The sequence below is a fragment of the Schistocerca cancellata genome, chromosome 6 (assembly GCF_023864275.1).
Source record: "Schistocerca cancellata isolate TAMUIC-IGC-003103 chromosome 6, iqSchCanc2.1, whole genome shotgun sequence".
NCBI classification, from domain to species: Eukaryota; Metazoa; Arthropoda; class Insecta; order Orthoptera; family Acrididae; genus Schistocerca; species Schistocerca cancellata.
Window position 1 is genome coordinate 658,137,289 of NC_064631.1, and position 20,305 is coordinate 658,157,593.

At 42.2% G+C, this 20,305-nt stretch overlaps 1 protein-coding gene across 1 annotated transcript in view; it reads right to left on the minus strand.

Moving 5' to 3' along the window:
• The window catches only part of LOC126190988 (lachesin-like), a 979,391-nt gene that overhangs the window by 73,340 nt on the left and 885,746 nt on the right, over positions 1-20,305 (minus strand). Inside the window, exon 6 of the mRNA XM_049931664.1 lies at positions 406-474. Within this exon, the coding sequence (XP_049787621.1) occupies positions 406-474 (69 nt within the window). The remainder of the gene's footprint in view (positions 1-405; positions 475-20,305) is intronic.

The window sequence follows — 20,305 nt, forward strand, 5'->3', positions numbered from 1 at the left end:
TGTTAAACCAATTTCATGACTAAATCGTAGGACTCGGTTGGGAATAAAATATTAGTATTAATTTTCGGATGGAGATCGTATGAAACTCTGTATTCTTCCTTTGTTCTAAAAGCCGTGAGTGTAGATAGCAACTGTCTATAAATCGAAAAGCACAGGAAAGAATTGGCTTATTCGTACGATTTGGGAGAAAGCTAAATGCTTTAGTTATCTTGATCATAATAATTGTGTGTTTCTCTGGGCGATTAACGTTGTGTTCACACAATGCATCCACTGTAGAACAAATGCGGTTTCGGCCCTGCTCCAGGTGCTGCGCTGAAAGTGTTGTGTTGGGTTGGCCTGCGCCGGCTGTGTAGCAGTGTGTCGTTGTCGATGTCGTTGTTGTTGTTGTTGTTGTTGTGGCTATACCTGGGTGACGCCGCGACGCCGCCGCATCGGTCGTGCTCGGCCCGGGCGTTGTCGACGGCGGCGCGGATGCTGGCAGAAAAAAGAGAGAAAGAAGACAAGAAAGAAGGGAAACATGTGAGGTACAGAGAGACAGAAAGTGGTGCAGAGCCGAGTGGGCAAAGAGCTGGAGACCAGCGAAACAGAGCAGCAGCAGCTAATGTTTGCAAGCAATGTACACATTTACCTTATGCTATGTACAACATTGTGTGTGCTGCTATAAGATCAACATCATCACAACACTACCATCTATCATACACATTCTTAGCATTCAGCAGAGAGACTGCCAGTTATGAGATAAATCTATGACACTTGTTGCATGCAGTGTTGTGCTAGTGTCTCAGAATTTTCTTGTAGAATGTTATTTACATAGTAATGTTCACAAAGTATAACTAGAAAAAAATATTGTATAAGTAACCTTCCAATATCCACTTATATAGTAAATTATGTGAAACGTATTTAGAAAGGATTTACTTACTTAATAACTGATTATTTACATTGATATATGGGTATTAGTTACGGATAATATCGGTCACTTATATATGCCCTCTACCAAAAGTCAATAAGTCATTGAATTCAATGGGTAATCACTCAATCAAGACATTTTGTTGTTATAATATTTATCAGTGTCGACATCCCAGCTATAAAGTGCGAAACAACTGCATGGCAAAAAAGTATCACAATTTATCAATGAGAAATGCAACGACTGGGGAAACTTTGCGTGTAACAGCCTCACCAGACACACATCAAGAAGGAAAGTTTAATTCCGCTCCGCGCACCTCTGGTGTTACGAACCGACTATAATTCTTACACTCTGTTAGGAAGAAAACAGCCTTTCTACCTTCAGCACATGGACATGGGTTACTAAAATACTTTTTAGTCTGAATGTGTGATCGTAAATTATAATGAAGTGTCCGGAAACGGAACAGCAGAAATGTCCACAGCCTAGGCTAGACATAATAAGAGCAACACAGTGAAGTGTTCCACGACCGAAGCCACCAACTAACGTTTATTCCGTTTTACTGAGATACCGTCGACGAAAGCGAGAGAGTACAACTGTAATTGGTCTCCCAAAAAGCAAAATTATATGAAACGTGCAGCCTTTTTTCAGCTCCCTCGCCTTTATGAACGTGTAATTAGGACACGTTTTGTGTTACCAGCACGGCGCTGTAAACCCTTGCTCTTACGAATCGCGATTTTAATGGACAGTAGCACAATCAACTTGTTCACGTCTTCATGAGAGGTGAAACCGACACAGTGTCACATTTCTTCGCAGTACAATATGGTATCTTCATGAGGGCGTAGGTTGCTGAACATGTTAATCATCTCGTCATCCAAAACGACTTTTCGAAACGAAAAGATTTAGCTACAATATCTTTTGACCTTCTATTCTGGTATATATTGACATCAGCGGTCCTTTCTTGTCTATGGATGATATATCTTGTGTTCACGGACCTAACTTGATCGATCGCTTGATTCAAAATGAAACTATACGCTACATTAGTTGTACACTGGCAAGCAAGGAAGAAGCATGAATGTCTAAATAGTGAGGAAAATATTGCCATCGTCATGGGTAAAATAACATGGACAGTGAGAAAATACATTTTCATACATCGCAGCTATCTAACTTAGCTCTAGACTTGTGCTAACTGATATCTCATAGCACTGAAACTAAACAGTTGTCGCTCAACCTGGCATTTGATGATTTCGCCTGCATACTATCTAATTCGGACGAAGAGAATCCATAAGTAATCCTGGTGCACGTCCATATACTCTCTTACTGTACCCATCTCTTTGCCAACAGTAATAAACAATACACATAATGGCCAAATGCTAGGATTTAGTCTTTCATCGCATAGTATTATTAATTGTAGAGAGACGCGCAGACTACGTTAGCACTGCGAGATACATCTCAATAAACAGTGATCTGGACTCAGAAAAAAATAAAAATGAAGTTATGGATCTAAGCAGATTTGTGGAAATATGCAAGCGCATATACCCTTACATCTGAGGAACTGAAACATAAAAGATATTCATTTATTCAATATGAACACAAACATCAGTTCACAATAGTTCGAAGCAGTGAGGGTAACCGATACGTATAAAATACTGATATCTTGAACAGAATGTCATTTGTTTGGGTGAAATAACATGAAAAGTAATTTTTCCCAATTTAGATTTCAAAAACATATCTGAAAGTGATGTGTCAATAATGAATTTAATACATTTCGGCTTTATTTTAGTAATCCAGTGCATTCGGTAAACCATTTTTGGCCCTAAGAAATACTACCAAGCGACCAGAGGTTTCTGGGAAATCAGACATCAAAATTCAAACGATTTTCAAACTGAAGGAAGCACGGAGAGGTGAAACAGAAAAAGAACGCCTGTGCGGATACAGATCACGAACCCTTTTGTTAATTGCTGACATCTTCTTAGGTGTATTTCACGTGGTGATTTTTGTCCATTTGCAGCAGCCAAAACGTCTTAACGTACCAGCTGGAAACGTAGGCAAACAGACTGACAAATTATGATGCTGGAAGCATGTAAAGGAAGTAACGAAAGAAATGAAATAATTAAGACATAAATCCAAAAGTTTTGGCAAAGGTTTGAGATTTATCAAGAGACAACATATTAGGAATCTGAAGACGAAGATGAGGTCCGCTTTAATATACGATCTGTGCCATAGATAGAAGCCTGCAAAACATGGATGATCCTGATTCGACACAGAACTGATTGTGTAGTGTGCCATTATTACCATCTGAGCATGAGATTTTCTGGGCTACGACAGAAAGGAGTACAACAGTACTACTCAAGTCCAATGACAGTATTATTCTAATTATATTTTGTTACTAGATACCATTACGTTGTTCTCTCAAAACTGAATCTTTCTGCTGTTGGAATGTACATGTGGGGCGAATTTAAGTGGTCCGGAGAATAGAGTTCCAGGTAATAAAAATGCAAATCACAGGGAAGGAAATACAGAACTAACCTGGCTAAAGAAGATGTTGAAAGTGACCACTATTCAGTTATTAGCACTTTGGGCCATGGTCAGCAAGTGGCTGAAGGCGGATCAAATGTAGACTGCTGAAATTGCTGCAGTGTCATCCGAAATGTTCTGCTGCAGTTCTTGAAGACTATGAGGATTGTTGTGACACAGCTCAGACTAAAGCTACCCACACAAAGCAATTACACAGTGACAGGTCAGGAAGGACCTCACTAGACTGACCTCTGCTAAAAACTCTGTCAGGCGTGATGCTTGAACAAACGTGCTCCAAAGTTCGGCCGACTGTATGGGCAGTTGCGTCCTGTTGGAGGTATGAGTAAGTCTTTTCCTTCTCCGTTAATTCAACCACAAATCTTATCCACACCGCCGCATCACTTTTATTTGCCCCACCCTGTAATATGTTTTAATGGTTGATTTACTGTGAGCGTAAATTGATGGTGATCAGAATATCAAATAGTGTTTACAAAAGCCCCAAATGATACTTATACTGAGTTCCTTTTCCAACGTATGAATATTTGAGTATTATTGCGTTACACATTGGCGTGTTCTAAGTTCCTAAAGACATTTTCGCGAATAAATGCGTATAAAAAGGCACGTATTATCATAGATTGACCAATATTAAATAATGTGCAGCTGTAGGCCGGTTCCTTCTGCATGAATCGTGGAATGTGTTTGGCAAATAGCCGGCCGCGGTGGCCGTGCGGTTCTAGGCGCTTCAGTCCGGAACCACACGACTGCTACGGTTGCAGGTTAGAATCCTGCCTCGGACATGGATGTGTGTGATGTCCTTAGGTTAGTTAGGTTTAAGTAGTTCTAAGTTCTAGGGGACTGTGACCTCAGATGTTAAGTCCCATAGTGCTCAGAGCCATTTCTTTTGTTTAGCAAATATTCGAAATCGCAGATGAGTAGTCAATGACCAGTTAATCACACCGCAATTTGCAGGAACGATTGAATAATCTGCCCAGACTCCTTATTCTTCAAATTACATTCAGATTGCCAGTGTCTTCAAATAGCTTCGCAGTGACATAGCGATCCGTCGTGAAATAGACGGGAAAGGATTAATACAAGAGAGATGTTTGAGCATTCAGAGGGCAAACTGAAGTGGAAATAAAACGGGCCGCGGTTATTTCCGAATTTTAAACGACGTTTGGCGGGGATACCCCCGCCTGCCCCCGCCTACCAGCCCCCAGCCCAGCCGCAGCGCAGCAAACTGTCCGCTGCGCAGATCTCGTTTGCATTCAAGAGCGGCTGGCGAGCCAACAGCTTTGTCGCCGGAATTAAGGCGGAAATTCTCTCTGTCTGGCGCTGCTCAAAGGGCTGCGGGCAATCTCATAACAAAAACAAAACTTTCTTACCAAAAAAAGCACGAAAATTATGCACGAACAGCAGTCGCGCTCCTCCCTGCGAAGCAATGCAAACGTTCAGATCAAAGGTTGGCTTAAGTGTCTATGGTTTCATTATTATACCAGATTTTAAATCAATAGGCCCTCAGCGACTGGTTTTACAGTGGCTGTAGTCCCTGTTTTCTTGTTCCAGTTACTCATTCATCTAATACTGCTAAGGTAAACTTTATGACTTAGTAAACTATTAAGTATTCATCAGGTTAAAAGTATGTAATAATGAATGCTCTCGAGGCGACAGCCTTGTTACACCGAGCTGAAACCGTCCCAGACGCCGAAAATCTACAGAAGGAACTGAGCCACTTACGTAAAGTTTTCAAGGAAAACGGTTTCGACAACTGACAAATTTCGCAAGCAGTTTCATCTAAGCCACGAAAGCAGAAGGCCTCCGAAGAAGGCAGTAAGAAGATGGCGTTTTTACCATTCTGTCATTCAATAACATGGAAGGTTAGCCGACTCATGAAGAGACATAAAATCTACACGGTCTTCAAGACAACCAGCAAGGATCCGACAAATAATGAAACTTAGGTCTCAGAACACGTCGAATATACGAACTACCGTGTGGCTGTGTTCAACTTTATGTCCTCGGACAGTCCGCACTATTGAAAACCGACGCATAGAATAGTGAAGGTGTTTACGTTTTTACCATCCTGAAAAATAAGCTGCAGTGGAACATGCACTGGAAAATGAAGACCGAATTGCATTCGACGAGACTTCTGTTATTAAACGGATCAATGGCTTCTGGTATAGCGTGACAAACGAAGGAACAGAGGTCAAAATATCGGATAACACCCTCAGTAAAGACAGTGGATTGCAGCTGAATACAGCCTGGGATCCTATGACTGGAGAGTTGAAGCGGGCGCGGCGGTCGCGCCATCAAAACATTACCATGTATGGTGCAGGACTGAGCACCGGCGACGTCACAGGCGATGTATGACAGTGACATCCACACAACAGTCAACCACTTGACAATGGCAGAGGAGATCTCTGCCAGAACCTCTTGAGCAGTTGACCACTTAATGGAGCTTGAAACCCGAAAGTATTTTATTGACCTGAAAGAATGTTTGATTTCCACCATGCTCTACTAGGGATGGTCGTTATCAGCGTCAGCATGGTGTTACCTTTAAAGTATTAGCCCGGCCAGTTATATGGAGATATACAATATAACGTGGTCTCCAAACCACGATTTAGTTTGATATTTTCCACACCAACAAATCATTTTTCTCTGTTAAAGCGCACCGAAATGCTGCACGTGCTTACTTGCAGAACAAAAATGGCTCTGAGCACTATGGTACTTAACTTCTAAGGTCATCAGTCCCCTAGAACTTAGAACTGCTTACACCTAACTAACCTTTTTGATTTCCACCATGCTCTACTAGGGATGGTCGTTATCAGCGTCAGCATGGTGTTACCTTTCAAGTATTTGCCCGGCCAGTTATATGGAGATATACAATGTAACGCGGTCTCCAAACCACGATTTAGTTTGATATTTTTCACACTAAAAATCATTGTTCTCTGTTAAAGCGCACCGAAATGCTGCACGTGCTTACTTGCAGAACAAAAATGGCTCTGAGCACTATGGTACTTAACTTCCAAGGTCATCAGTCCCCTAAAACTTAGAACTGCTTACACCTAACTAACCTAAGGACGTCACACACTTGCAGAACAGTGCTTAGAAGACGTATGTCATAAAATCTAATTTTATTCAGTAAAGGTGGGTGGTTTAGGCTTCCATCACACAAAATAGTAACGGTGATCAGTGGTAAGACACAGAATATTAACATATCTGGCTTTGGGGGAATATGGTTTCCTTTGGGAATATACAAATATGTCGCACGGACAGGATCTTTTAATGTACTCAGATTTTATACAATGAAGTTGCAAATAACAAACCAGAACTTTCGATAAAAAAAGATTTTCGTAATAATAACAACCTACTTCATGAACAAGAGTATTGTCATAATTCATAAGACTCCTCAAGTTAATAAATATTAGAACTGTTACATGACCTGCCCTTCAACTTTTGCTTTCTGTTTAGCAGAATTGGAAAGAATATACAAGATAAATTACTCTACGAATAGGGGCTTAGTTTCATAAAAATTAAAGGTATCTAAAACTCGCTCCTGATCCTTTCATTAGTACTGGTTGACAGAATAAATAAAATGTAAGATGTATTCGTAGGTCTTACAGACCTAGTCTATGTCATTGACCTACATCGATCTTTGGATAGTGGAAGATAGAGCAGGATGTTAGAATTCATGAAGATAATGGAGAAGCGCAAAATTACTATGTTAGTGCTATCAAAGTGCGCATTGGCTACCTGGTCCATTTGCTGTCTATGTTGTTATGACAACAGTACAGAGAAATGAAACCTTCAATATTCATGAACGTGATTCAAGACCAAAAGTAAAAGAAAGAACTCCTAAGTCAAGTAGAGGCAGCTCTCATGTGTATAAAGTCAGCAAATCATTTACGTACTGAATTAATAGCGTTATTTATAAATGAATGATGTATCCCGTGAACTGGAAAGATTTTTCGATGAATAAACAAATAAATAGTGCTTCTAAAGCGAATCACGTAGCAACGGAGATAGCAATACGGCAGCTCCACAAGCCTTTAACTATCAATGCGTCGTTTCTCATCATAACACTGTTCTGATGACGACTCACACTTGAGAATTATACAAACATGAATTTTCTGGTCAAATACAATGGCGCAAAGTGCAGGCGTGGCTTGCATCTGCTTTATTTTGCAGTATGCAGTTCTCGCAGCATTTCCATACTTCTGTCCAAAAATGGGTCAAATGGCTCTGAGCACTATGGGACTTAACATCTATGGTCATCAGTCTCCTAGAACTTAGAACTACTTAAACCTAACTAACCGAAGGACATCACACAACACCCAGTCATCACGAGGCAGAGAAAATCCCTGACCCCGCCGGGAATCGAACCCGGGAACCCGGGCGCGGGAACGCTACCGCACGACCACGAGCTGCGGACTGCTTCTGTCCAACTGCTGTTATGCGTAAGGTGCTAGTGATAATATAAAGACCGCCAAATACGGGCTTCCACTGCAAACGAGTTAATCCATTATGGTGTCTCGTAAGTTCTGCTCGCTACGTTACCCTAAACGAAGCAACAGTTTAACGTGCCCGCTTCTGAATTCGGCGCTCGAGAATGCTCGACAACGTGTAAATCCACGCTGTAACGTCACAAAGCTCGTCTAGTTTCACGTCCGTGCGCGCTTTCACGCCCCGTGTGAGGAGAGCTTCAGACCGGGAAACGGTCTCCGCAGCAGCGCGCTAGGCCCGGGTAGGCTGTGGCTGCAACCCGCAGCGCAGCCGGCGAGGCGGTGGCGGCGGCGGCGGCAGCGAGTTTGCGGTAACGACTTGCGGGGGCGGGCAAGGAGGGCCGCGGTCTCCGTGGCAACCGCACGTGCGGCGCCCGGCGCGCATCGCGCACGCCGGTCACGCTTTGCGCCGCGCCGCGCCGCGCCGCCCAGTGGGGCAGGCGTCCCCCCACCCCAGCCACACCCCGCGCCGCCCGCGTACGTCGCCGCGCAGTTACGGATTAGAAACACGCGTCGCGCCTTCCATAATGTATCAGCGGCGACGGCGACAACAGCACCCCGGCGTGCTTCGCGGCTGCGGCTGCGCCGGGGGATTTTCGGCAGGATACGCACACGCGCGTCCGTCCGGAATACACTGCCGGCCCTTCCGACAGGGCTCCAGGGAGAGGAAAGCCGTCACGCGAAGACAGTCCACTGGAGCGGCCACCTTTCGCAGCCGGACTTCCAACCTGACTGCGAGTCGCGGCACACGCTGCTACTGGTCCAGAGGGCACAGCGCGACAGCTGCGTGAAAGATACCTTCCGGCAGCCGCCACGTAACACCACGAAACTTGTACGTTGTGCGGAATTACAGAGTTCCTTCACGACGGCAAGTATTATTAGAAGCTTATATTGACACGCCAACGGCTTTGCCGCAATGGTAACAACGGTTCCCGTACGATCACGGAAGTTAAGCACTATCGGGCTGAGCTAGCACTTGGATGGATGCCGAGCGCTGTTGTCAGGCGGTGTGTGGTCAGCCCCTGTGAGGCCGGTTGAGGAGCTACTCGACTGAGAAGTTGCGACACCGGTCACGAAAACTGAGAGAGGTGTGCTGACCACATGCCCCTACATACCCGTATCAGGTGATGCCTAAGGGCCAAGGGTGACACGGCGGCCGGTCGATGTGGTTGGGCCTTCAAGGCCTGTTCGGATGGTGTTTAGTTTTATGCATAAATTCTCATTTTTATGTTTAATATTTTAACTAACGTGGTTCAGGGATTGATGCTTGTCTTCAGTCATTTCTAGCCGACACCATACGGCACGAAACGAGATGCCTTGCCGGTCGGACACTCAACTTGCGCCGTGAAAATGGCTGTTTAAAACCACTTCCAACCTTACAAAGGAACTGTCCAATCCAATATGACGAAACCTATCCCGAACATTTTCAAGCAGGAAAGGAACACCGACAGAAAAGCCCTGTCAAAATTTTAGCTGATAACGTGTACTGTAAGTATTTTTTTTTAATTAAGGCTGAAAACTGTCAAACACTTATCTCGCCAGACGATTGGAGAACTCTACATCCTTGCCATAGCTTTAGCACGCAGCGCATACGCAACATGGCAGGCACATTTCCTTGACTGACGGCACATTGGTAAACAGATAACCCAGCGCAGCTTGATCGCAATTTGTGAAGCAAATTTCAGTTTCCGTTAACAATTCCTCTGACACAATTGTTCACACTTAATATTAGCTGGAATACGCACCTTACTTAATAGACACAATAATTAGCAGCTGCCTTTGTGGTATCACGGTTAAGAATGGAGATAAAACACAGTTAACCTTTTTCGTGATTTTTTCGTATTGCTTGCAAACATCAACTGTCTTTCGTGCAGCTTCCAGAGTCTCAAAGTAATTTGAAATCCAGCTTATGTTTTCTACCTTGCAAAGACGGGATATGAAGAATATGGTATGCAGCTGATATCATCTACTTCTCCTGAAGACCTACACACGTTTTATAAATCAGTTAGTTCCTTGGACATTCTTTTGAATGGAGTCGAAACAATAGAAGAAATGAGAAATAGCTCAGAAAATATCCTGAAACATGGTTCGAACGATGATTGTTGTACTAATTTAAGTACAGAATAACAACAGAGTTCCTTCCAAGCTCAAAAAAACATTTGCAGTAATAGCTTCCAGTGACTAAGAAAAGGGAGTAAATTTTTAGTTAAACGAAGGAGGGCGATATCGATTAAATTTAAGCAGTGTGCAAAACCAATTTTAATTCGTAAAATATGAACATGAATTGCATGGATGGATGAAACATTTACACTAAGTGCTAAGTATGCACCAAAATGAAACTCGCGAAAGTGTGAAAGAAAAATTATTCGAAAAAGTTAAAACTTCTTGTCAGAATCAGTGCACCGTTACTGAGGGAGATGTACAAGACTGGGCGCTCTGAATTTACAAGTGAGATGAACATTACTGATTGTCAGTCTTCTTTACCTGATTGAAAAGGTTCATGAAATTATACGGAAACGGAATTCGCTAAACTACGAACTTTACATCAAGTAAACAGGTAGAGAACATGTCTTTAATGGACAATACTGTAGAGGTGTCGAAGGTTATTGTGATCCTCTAAAATCCTGTGTATGAAGAAATTAGTCAGGTTTCAAGCAAGAACCACGTGCAAACCACCCTTTATCATTTTGAGAGAAAAGAAGATGGACGCTAGTCCAGTCTCATACAACAATACGAGTGGTAACTATCAACGCAATACCGTTTTCTCAGGTTTATATCTGTCTTCAGGAACCTCATGGCAAATAATAATCAAAAATTGTAAAAAAAGGACTGTTGACTTGTAAAAATCCTGTCATCGACGCAGCAAAATCTGGAACAATCGGAGATAATGATTTTCAGTGTTATATCCGAAAGGTCTTCTGAAAATTTGCCTCATTTTTGAGCTCTTCGCCTGGACGTCATGACACCACTGTCTTTAGGAGAACGTCGGAAAGATTGCTAATATAATTCTGGTTGCACTCGTAACAAATAGTGTGATTCAGACTCTCGCTAAAAGAATTTTTAACAGTGTAAAACGCTTTTCAGACAATTAACGGACAATATAGTTTCCGGTAGCTCTTTGTTATTTCTGTTTTATCAGTAGCACGGTATTGTTCAACTTCACTATTTTCTGTACTGTTAGTTCCCGTCACACCGTTTTACGAATTTCATCAAGTATACCTGGTACGTAGCAAAATATACAGAACAACGGCCCGTACCGTTTCTTACGCCAGCCAGCTTCTGTATCAATAAAATTAATAATTGCTGTAAAGTGCCTAGATGGATTAATTTTTCTTCTGTCAGGTGTCTAATGAAAATGTTTATTTTCCTCATATATAACACGCTTCGCGGTTTTATGACGACTCCAAGGAATAAACAAAGATCTGTTTGATTTGTATCAAAATATGCTTGTTCAAAGATGATAAGGACTGTTGTACAGGAACTGTCCATGTTGTCCCAATTGATGGAAGTCGTCTGTAATGTAACATCGTACATTGCGTTGATTTTCTTTCACTTGTTAGTTGCTTGTGTAACAATTGCATCTAAAGTAGCTCACCTGTTGATATGAACTCCACGTTGCTCAAAAAGTTAATGATCTGAGCCATTGTCGCTATGGTTTAAGCGCTTAAAAATCGCGTGTGTGCACTTCGAAATTCGCGGTACGTACCGCTACGTTCTCTCGTCCCATCCCTGTCTTCTTATTCGCGTGCTAGGCAGGAAGGTCTGTTGAAACTGCTGTTATAAGCGGTTCTTCGTCTGGCGAAAAATAAGTAACTTTAACATAGAAAATACTTGCAGTACGCTTATTTTATTTTATTTTATTTATTAATTTTTTTTTTAGTCATCGGTCATCTTACTGGTTTGATGTGGCCCGCCACGATTTCCTTTCCCGTGCCAACCTCTTCATCTCAGATCAGCACTTGCAACCTACGTCCTCAATTATTTGCTGGATGTGTTCCAATCTCTGTTTTCCTATACAACTTTTATCCTCTATAGCTCCCTCTAATACCATACAACTTATTCTGTGATGCCCTATCACCTTGTCTCATCTTTCCGGTGTTTTCCAAGTATTCCTTTCCTTTCCGATTCTGCGCAAAATCTCCTTACCTTGCCAGTCCACCAGAAATTTCAACGTGCGTCTGTTGCTCCACATCTCAAATGCTTCGATTCTCTTCTGTTTTCCCACCAGACCATTTTTAATTACCATATAATGATGTGTTCCAAAAGTACTTTCTCAGAAATTTCTTCCTCAAATTAAGGCCTATGTTTGATACTAGTAGACTTTCCTTAGCGAGGAATGTCGTTTTTTCCAGTGCTAGTATACTTCTTATGTCCTCCTTGCACCGTCTGTTATTGGTTATTTTAGTGCCTAGGTAGTAGAACTCCTTAGTTTCATCTACTTTGTGACCATAAATCCTGAGGTTAACTTTCTCGCTGTGCAAACTGCTGTTACTTCTCTTTACTTTCGTGTTTCTTCGATTTACTCTCAATCCGTATTCGGTAATCATTAGACTGTTCATTCCATTTAGTAATCCCCTAATTCTTCTTCACTTTCATTGAGGATAGCACTGTCATCAGCGAATTTTTTCATTGATATCCTTTCATCTTGAGTTTTAATTCCACTCCAGAACCTCTCTGTTATTTCCATCACAGCTCCTTCGATGTACAGACTGAACAGTAGCGACCGAAGGCTATATCCCTGTCTTACACCATTCTTAATCCGAGCACTTCGTTCTTGATCTTCCATTATTGTTCCCTCTTGGCTCTTGTACATGTTGTATATTACCTGTTTCTCCTGATAGCGTACCCCTATTTTTCTCAGAATTTCAAGATGTTTCCCCATCTGACATTGTCTAACGCTTTTTCGATGTCGATAAATCCAGAAAGACTTAGAAGCAAAAATTTTGACAATGCGTTTCTTTCGGTGTGTTCTTCCTGTGTGTAAAATCTTAGAACAAGTTTTGACATGTACGATTGGACCATTCCTTTGTTAGTTGGAAGGGATATTCCGATTTATGACAGATAATTTTTGATTTGACTTTTTTTTTCAAGCTTGTTTCAGCACCTTCTCTGCCGCCTGAAGTGGATTTAATTTATTGTTCTTTCTTTTTTGACACCATTAATTATTTACGTCGATAGTTTTACAGCTTGCTTGCTGATTACCGAGAATGAAGATGACATCAGACTGGAATCTCCAAGTTGCAGCCAACAGGTTCAGATTACAACCTGAAATAGTCTGTAGAGATAATTTCAGTGGTGGCATTTCATGCCATGCACCCAGTAATATCAAATTTGCATCAATGACAAAATAATGGGTTAAGTTAAATATTTTATAACATTAGATGGTGAGATCACTTGCTTGACATGAAGTAATTTCATGATCTGTTTCGACAGTAACTAGCTGTCATCCTCAGATTTTCAGATCTCGCAGAAATAAATTTCAACATCAGTGTCGTCGACATGTTGAGAACATGATACAATTACTAACACAACTCCACACTGATATATTAGGCATATATCAGACGTAAAATATCCAAAATCCGTGTGAACATAACATCAGACCAGGTTTGTGATGAAATATTCCTCGCATAGAGAATACAGCATGTCTATCTCAAAGGAGAGAAATCATCTGAGTGAAAGAAAATTAGAGTGTACCTTAAGGAAGTGTTATGGAAGCATTATTGCCTACCATGTATATAAATTGCCTAGTAGATAATGTCGGAAGCACAAACATGCTGTTAGCGGATGATGATATTGAATACAGAGCAGTCGAAAAGCTAATAAATTCTAATGAAGTGCAGAAGTTCGACGATGGTGCAGGGATATCAGTTGATTCTAACATAAAGGCCGTATTGTGCATAAACAGGCCCATTATTTTACGATGACACGGTTGCCAAACAATCTCTGGAAGCAGACACACCCACTGAATATCTGGGAGCAAGCATTCTGAAGCATTTAAAATGCAAGAAACAGATAAAACCAACCGTAGGAAAGGCTGATGCCAGATGGGGGTACATTTGAAGAATCCTCATTTCCACCAAAACTTTGAGCAACACTCTTCGTCAAAACATTCGTTCATTCAGTGCGGTAGCGCCGCCCAAGTCCAGTGGCAGGCGCTACAGCGGAGGAAGATTAGAGAGATTCGAGTTAACACGCAGGCATACCAAGAATCATTCTTCCTGCTCACAATTTGCAACTGGAACAGAAAACGGGGAAGTGGCAGTGCTGCGCAATATACCACGCAGCGCTCACGGTAAATGTACTGTAGACGTAGATGCAGGGCTGAAGAGGCTGCAGCCTTCAGCATCGAGTTTATGTGCAAACAACTTTATATTAAATGATATAGATCATTATATTCGTAGGCAAGTCATTATATCAATTGCAGTATTTCAGTTTTTCAAACAAAACACAGAAACATGCATCTTCGTGTTATAGATCTCATTTTTCGGCTATACGAAATAAACATCTGCATTCGTAGCTGAGCGGTCCCTACTCCTTCCACAAGGAGCGCTTGGGTCCAAAGTACTTTTGCCCTGAATGGATTGGGATGGTGTCCACACAGCCTTGTGGGGACATCCGAGAAGAAAAAAGCTCTGTTTCTGAAAACTGACATTGACGGCCAGGAAGCAGGAGGGCAAACCACATTTCGCTTAAAATCTCATACCTGATAACTGATGGTCCATCAGACACATATTGAAACATTTGATGGTTCACTGCACATTAATACCAAGGTGTTGCTTTTCTGTTTCAGTGTGTTTCTTAATTTCGATTGGAAGATCTCTGTCCGCTGCGACCCGAAACATTAGTACCGTCCTTGAACTGATAGTGTGTTTCACATCCGTGAAAGCTTGGAACTTTGTGGTAAGGTCCTATGGGACAAAACCCCTGAGGTCATCGGTCCATAAGCCTACGCACTACGTAATCTGACTTTAACTAACTCACGCTATGGACAACACACGCCCATGACCGAGGGAGGACTCTAACCTCCGACAGTGGGGGAGCCTCACGGACCGTGACAAGGCGCCTTAGACCGCCGTGAAATCTTCTTGCGCACACAAATTATATACCACTATCTTTCCATCTGCTCTAAAAGGACACGTTTTTCTTATCTTTCATTCTGTTACCTATACTCGGCTATCTGAAGACACTGAACACTTCTCGCTTGTCTCTATTATTTACTGTAAAGTGGTTCTTCCTGGTAGGCATTGGCGCTGCTGTCAGTTATGGTTATGGACCCTTTTATGTCCCCGAGTATGCAGTTCTGCTCACTGTGGATGTATACTGCAGAGCACTAGTACGTTATGCAGCACATACTAACGACAGCCCACAGTGAACTATTGTATACGGGTGAACATGGAGACTAAACTCCTCAGCTAACAAATGTATCTACAAGAAACTTATCTCTCTGATTCTCATTTAATAAAATGTTGCTCGGATCTCTCTTAGGACTTCCCATTCACTCCGAATTCTTGATTGCCATGGACTTCGCCTCACTTTACGTATCCCTTCATCCTCCATCACCCGTTTCTTGTACCAGCTTATACACTTCCTGCAGCACCTCAGACTCTTGCAATATCTTTGACAGCCTTCTGTATCACACAAACACGAACCCCAGCACTCCTGTGTAGCCGTGCCCTTAAGAAACCTGGTATCCGACTGCCTCTGTAGCGTCACTTCCCACCTTCCTTACATCTGCCAAACTAATCTGAACTGCCTCCTCCTCCTCCCAGAGCGGGGAACCATTCTTGAGATCTACGTAACCTTTCAAAGACTACTTTCGTTTCTAAATGAAGTCGTCAATCCGACATTGCACAAATGCAATCCTACTGTACTTCTATCACCTACATTCTGCCTCTCGATCCCTGACGATACTCGTCCCACATCTTTTCGCATATCACTCCGTCTCTTCTTTGACGTGCATCCAAATCCGTCAACCAAGAAATGATACTGAGGCACACAACTTTCAAAGCCGTACGTACTACCATGACGATAATGGTCACTGGTTTCACCCTTGTAACTGTACGTTTCTGTACATAACTGCTTTAATCAAAGGTTGAAGAGCGGGAAATTATCCACTGCCTGCGCACCTCCTCTATGGTGGGGGAGGGTGATGCATAATTTAAAATGTAGGTTAGGTTGCCGTTCGTGCCTTTAAATGTCGATATATCGACACTTTTGATGAATTTTTAGAAGAGCGATTCGAATCTTTTAATCGAAGTTTGCGAATGGTCAGTGCAGATTAAATAGTGGTAATAAAATTTACTTAAGTATACATTCAAACGAAATTTTTGACAATATTCATAATCGTGTCATGGTATAAAATTCTACAAACGTTTTATTATTCTTCTCTAGGAACAAATGTGAATGGGTACATGAATGGGTACTCTCATATATTGTATAAATATTATGAAAAGTTTGTAAAGAAACGTGGCCATTCTGGAAACATGGCCACAGTTCTCTTCGAAAGTTAATTAAAAAAAGAGTCTTCATCGATGCAGTTGAAATTTTGCTTTCGTTTGTTGAAGTGTTCATTTTATGCTATTCAGCGCAGATTTAGTGTGTACAGAGGAAACAGTTAAGTACTGAAAGGAAAAAGCAAAATAACGATCAGTTTGTGGAGAACACGTGTTTTAAAGCACAGTGCAGTAACTGCAAAAATGAGAACAAGTAATTAAAGTTCAAAAGCTTGTCCTGAAAATAATACATCAAGCCATACAATAACATACATATTGCCTAGACGTAATTTGACTTAGTTGGTCAAGAATTCTGACTAGACAGTTACCAATTACGAGAGCATATGTTCTGTGCCTTATTGATAGTGTTTCTCGTCGTAGTAAAATTATCGGCGTCAGCTAGTTAGAGGTTGCGCATATAAATGTTTTGGATGAAGTTATCGCTAATCGAAGAATCGTATTTCGTTGCATTTCTGTTACCGTTTTAAATATTTTCATATGGCAGAATGTTAATTACGTGGATTCATTAGCGGATGGAACGCTCGAAATAATTTTCAGGTAAGCCGACCAGATGAGTCTTCACTTTTTCGCTTCTCAGGCTGCAATGCAGAAACCGCAGGGCTTCTTCCAAAATATCCCATCCACAGCGTATCAGCATGAGATAGGACAAGAAACTTTTGCCTTCAACCGCAATTTGCAATGGAAATTCAATGGTGTCAGTTAACTGGCAGTTCATGTCCCACGTCTCCAGTAGGCTTACCATGGTTGTAACGCAAATGTCGAAAAATGAAACTCTACCCCGGCATTGCCAATTTTGGCTCCCAATCCCCTAGCAGCACCTCACCTGACATTTGTCTAAAAGTGGATCGTCATGCGGACAGCCCGCTCCACATACAGAACGAAAAGCCCTAAAAGTAAATAAAGAAGAACGCCCCTCCCATTCAGTGTTCTACCACAGTCCGCCAAATTCTCATGATTAGGGAACGACAGTTGTTAAAGAAATGTGTAAATATGTTCCCAATTGGGACTCCCTCTGCCCCCCCCCCCTCCAGCTCGCTTGATAAATTGCTGTAAGGAACAACGACTGGAAACCTGATTTGTTCTCAAACAGCCTGCGCTGCACTTCGGAGTCGAGAAAGGAAAGCAGAACGTCCTGTGGGTGGTAGAGTTCCTAGACAGTAGCTAACCAAAATCTTCTTCGAAGAGGGCCTAGTCGCATGTCATACCGAAAGGAAATACGTGATCTGCCCCAGAGGACCTCAACATGCCAGTCGACTGCCGTGACGCCATTTGTCATAAGGCGCTATTCGGATCTACTTCAGCATCTACGTATATATTCCACTAGCTACCGTATGGTGGGTGGCGAAGCGTACGCTGTACAACTACCACACATTTCCTTTCCTGTTCTACTCGCAAACAGAGCGAGGTAGACGTGACTACACTCGGATGTCTCCGTATGAGTCCTAATTTCTCGTATCTTATCGTCTTGGTCCTTATTTGGAATGTATGCTGGCGGCGGTAAAATCGTTGTGCAGTCAGCCGCTTCTCTAAATTTCCTCTATGGTATTCATCGATAAGAACGTTGCCTTCCTTTAGGGGATTCTCGTTTGAGTTTTCGAAGTATCACCGTAACACTTGCTTGTTGTTCGAACCCATTGGTAACAGATCTAGCAGCCGGCCTCTGAATTGCCTCGATGTTTTCCTTTAATCCTATCCGATACGGATCCCAGACACTCGTTAGTACTCAATAGATCGCACCAGCGTCCTATACGTGGTCTCCTTCACAAATGAACCAACATTCCCAAAACTCTCCCAACAAATCGAAGTCGACCTTTCACCTTCCTTATCTCAAACCTCACAATCTCGTTCCGTTTCATATCGCTTTTCAATGTACGCCCAGATATTTAAATTGGCTGTATCCAGCAGTACACGACTAATCTTGTATCCCAACACCAGAGGTTTGTTTTTCGTAATCGTCAGCATTAACTTACATTTTCCCAACCAGAAATTTTGTCTAAGACATATCGTATTCTTCTATTTACTCAATTCAGACACGTTCCATTACACCGCAGCATCATCGGCGAAGAATGACAGATTTCTGTCCTTCCTCACCGCCAGATCATATGCGTCTGTAGAAAATTACAGCGGTCGTATCATGCTTCGCTGGCACTCCAGACCATACCCTTGTCTCTGATAAACACTCGCCGTCGACGAAAACATACTTGATACTATTAAAAGAATAGTTCAAATTGCTCTGAGCACTATGCGACTTAACTTCTGAGGTCATCAGTCCCCTAGAACTTAGAACTAATTAAACCTAACTAACCTAAGGACATCACACACATCCATGCCCGAGGCAGGATTAGAACCTGCGACCGTAGCGGTCACGCGGTTCCAGACTGAAGCGCCTTTAACCGCACGGCCACATCGGCCGGCTTTGATACTATTACTTAAGAAGTCTTCTAGCTACTGGGAACGTATTCCCTTTTGCTTGTACCTTCTTTAATAGTCTGCAGTGGGACACAGTGTCAAATGCAGTTCGGAAATATGAAATCTACCTGTTGTCATTCATTCATAGTTTGCAGTATATCACGTGAGAAAATGTTAAGCTGAGTTTCGCATCTAGCGACCATTTCTACAACCAAACTGATTCGTGGACATAAGCTTCTCGGTCTCAAGAAAATTCATTATATTCAGACTGAGTATATGTTCAAGGATTCTTCAGCAAATCGATGTGATCTGTAATTTTGCACGCCTGTTCTTTCGCTCTTCGTATATACGGGAGTCACGTGCGCTTTTTTCCAGTTACTGGGTAGTTTGACCTGGAAGAGAGGTTCGCAGCACATACAAGGCAGGTAAGAAGTGAATGCCTTAGAGTACTATCCATAAGACCGATGCGATGTCGAGGGGCATGCAGTCATTACATCGCTCTCCCGGCCGTTATCTGATTTCGAGACTTTAGAGCTGCTAGTTCTCATTCCAGTAGCCGCTCAGTCGGCATTACGAGACCGAATGAGCCACATTCCAGTCCTCACACGAAGGAAATTCCCTGGCAGTACAGGGAAATGAACACAAAACCTCTGCGTGGGAACCAAACACGCCGATCATTCACCTATGGAAACGAGGAATAGTCGTTAGGAATGTTCGTAAAGAAGCACGCACAATATTATCAGTAAAAATTACTATTGTTTAACACACAAGCAGTTCAATTACTTGTAGTTTCTATGACAGCGAATAAATTTTAATTAGGATGCTATATCAAAACAATTATATGTGGGGGACTTTTGGTCAGCTTGTATTTTTGGAGAGCTTTCTGTAGTTTTGAGCGTTGTCGACTGTTCTGTCAGGAGCTGTTGAAATCCTACATTAATTGTTTCTGTGTTTATATTGTGTCAAAGCCTGAACTGCAGTACGGGTTTGATGTAGACAAAAAGTAACTAAACGGAACGAATTTGAAGTATAGGAATGTGGACGGAAAAATCATTAGAAACGCAACATAACTCGCATGGGAGAAGGATGTACAAGAAGATTGGTTTTCTCATTTTGAGTGAAAGTACTGTAGATTCGCCTTGAGCAGTTTCAACAAATCACAGAAAACCTAACGCAGGATGGCCTGGGGAGAGGGGGTGGGGGTGTGGAGAGGCAAATCTAAGAACCTGATCTCTCAAATATCAAATCGAGCATAACCCACTGAATAAACGCCTTCTAGCATCACAACTTCTCCAAACACACTATATTGCATTGTTTACATAATACACTGCCAGAAACAATCCTTAGAGGTTTCCAATTCACTCGGGATATATTGTTGCAACAGCGCATATTGAGTAAATGAAATGATCACATTCACTGACCAATAGCACAAACGGTTCTGTGACACCAGGTTTTGGCCCATTCTGAAA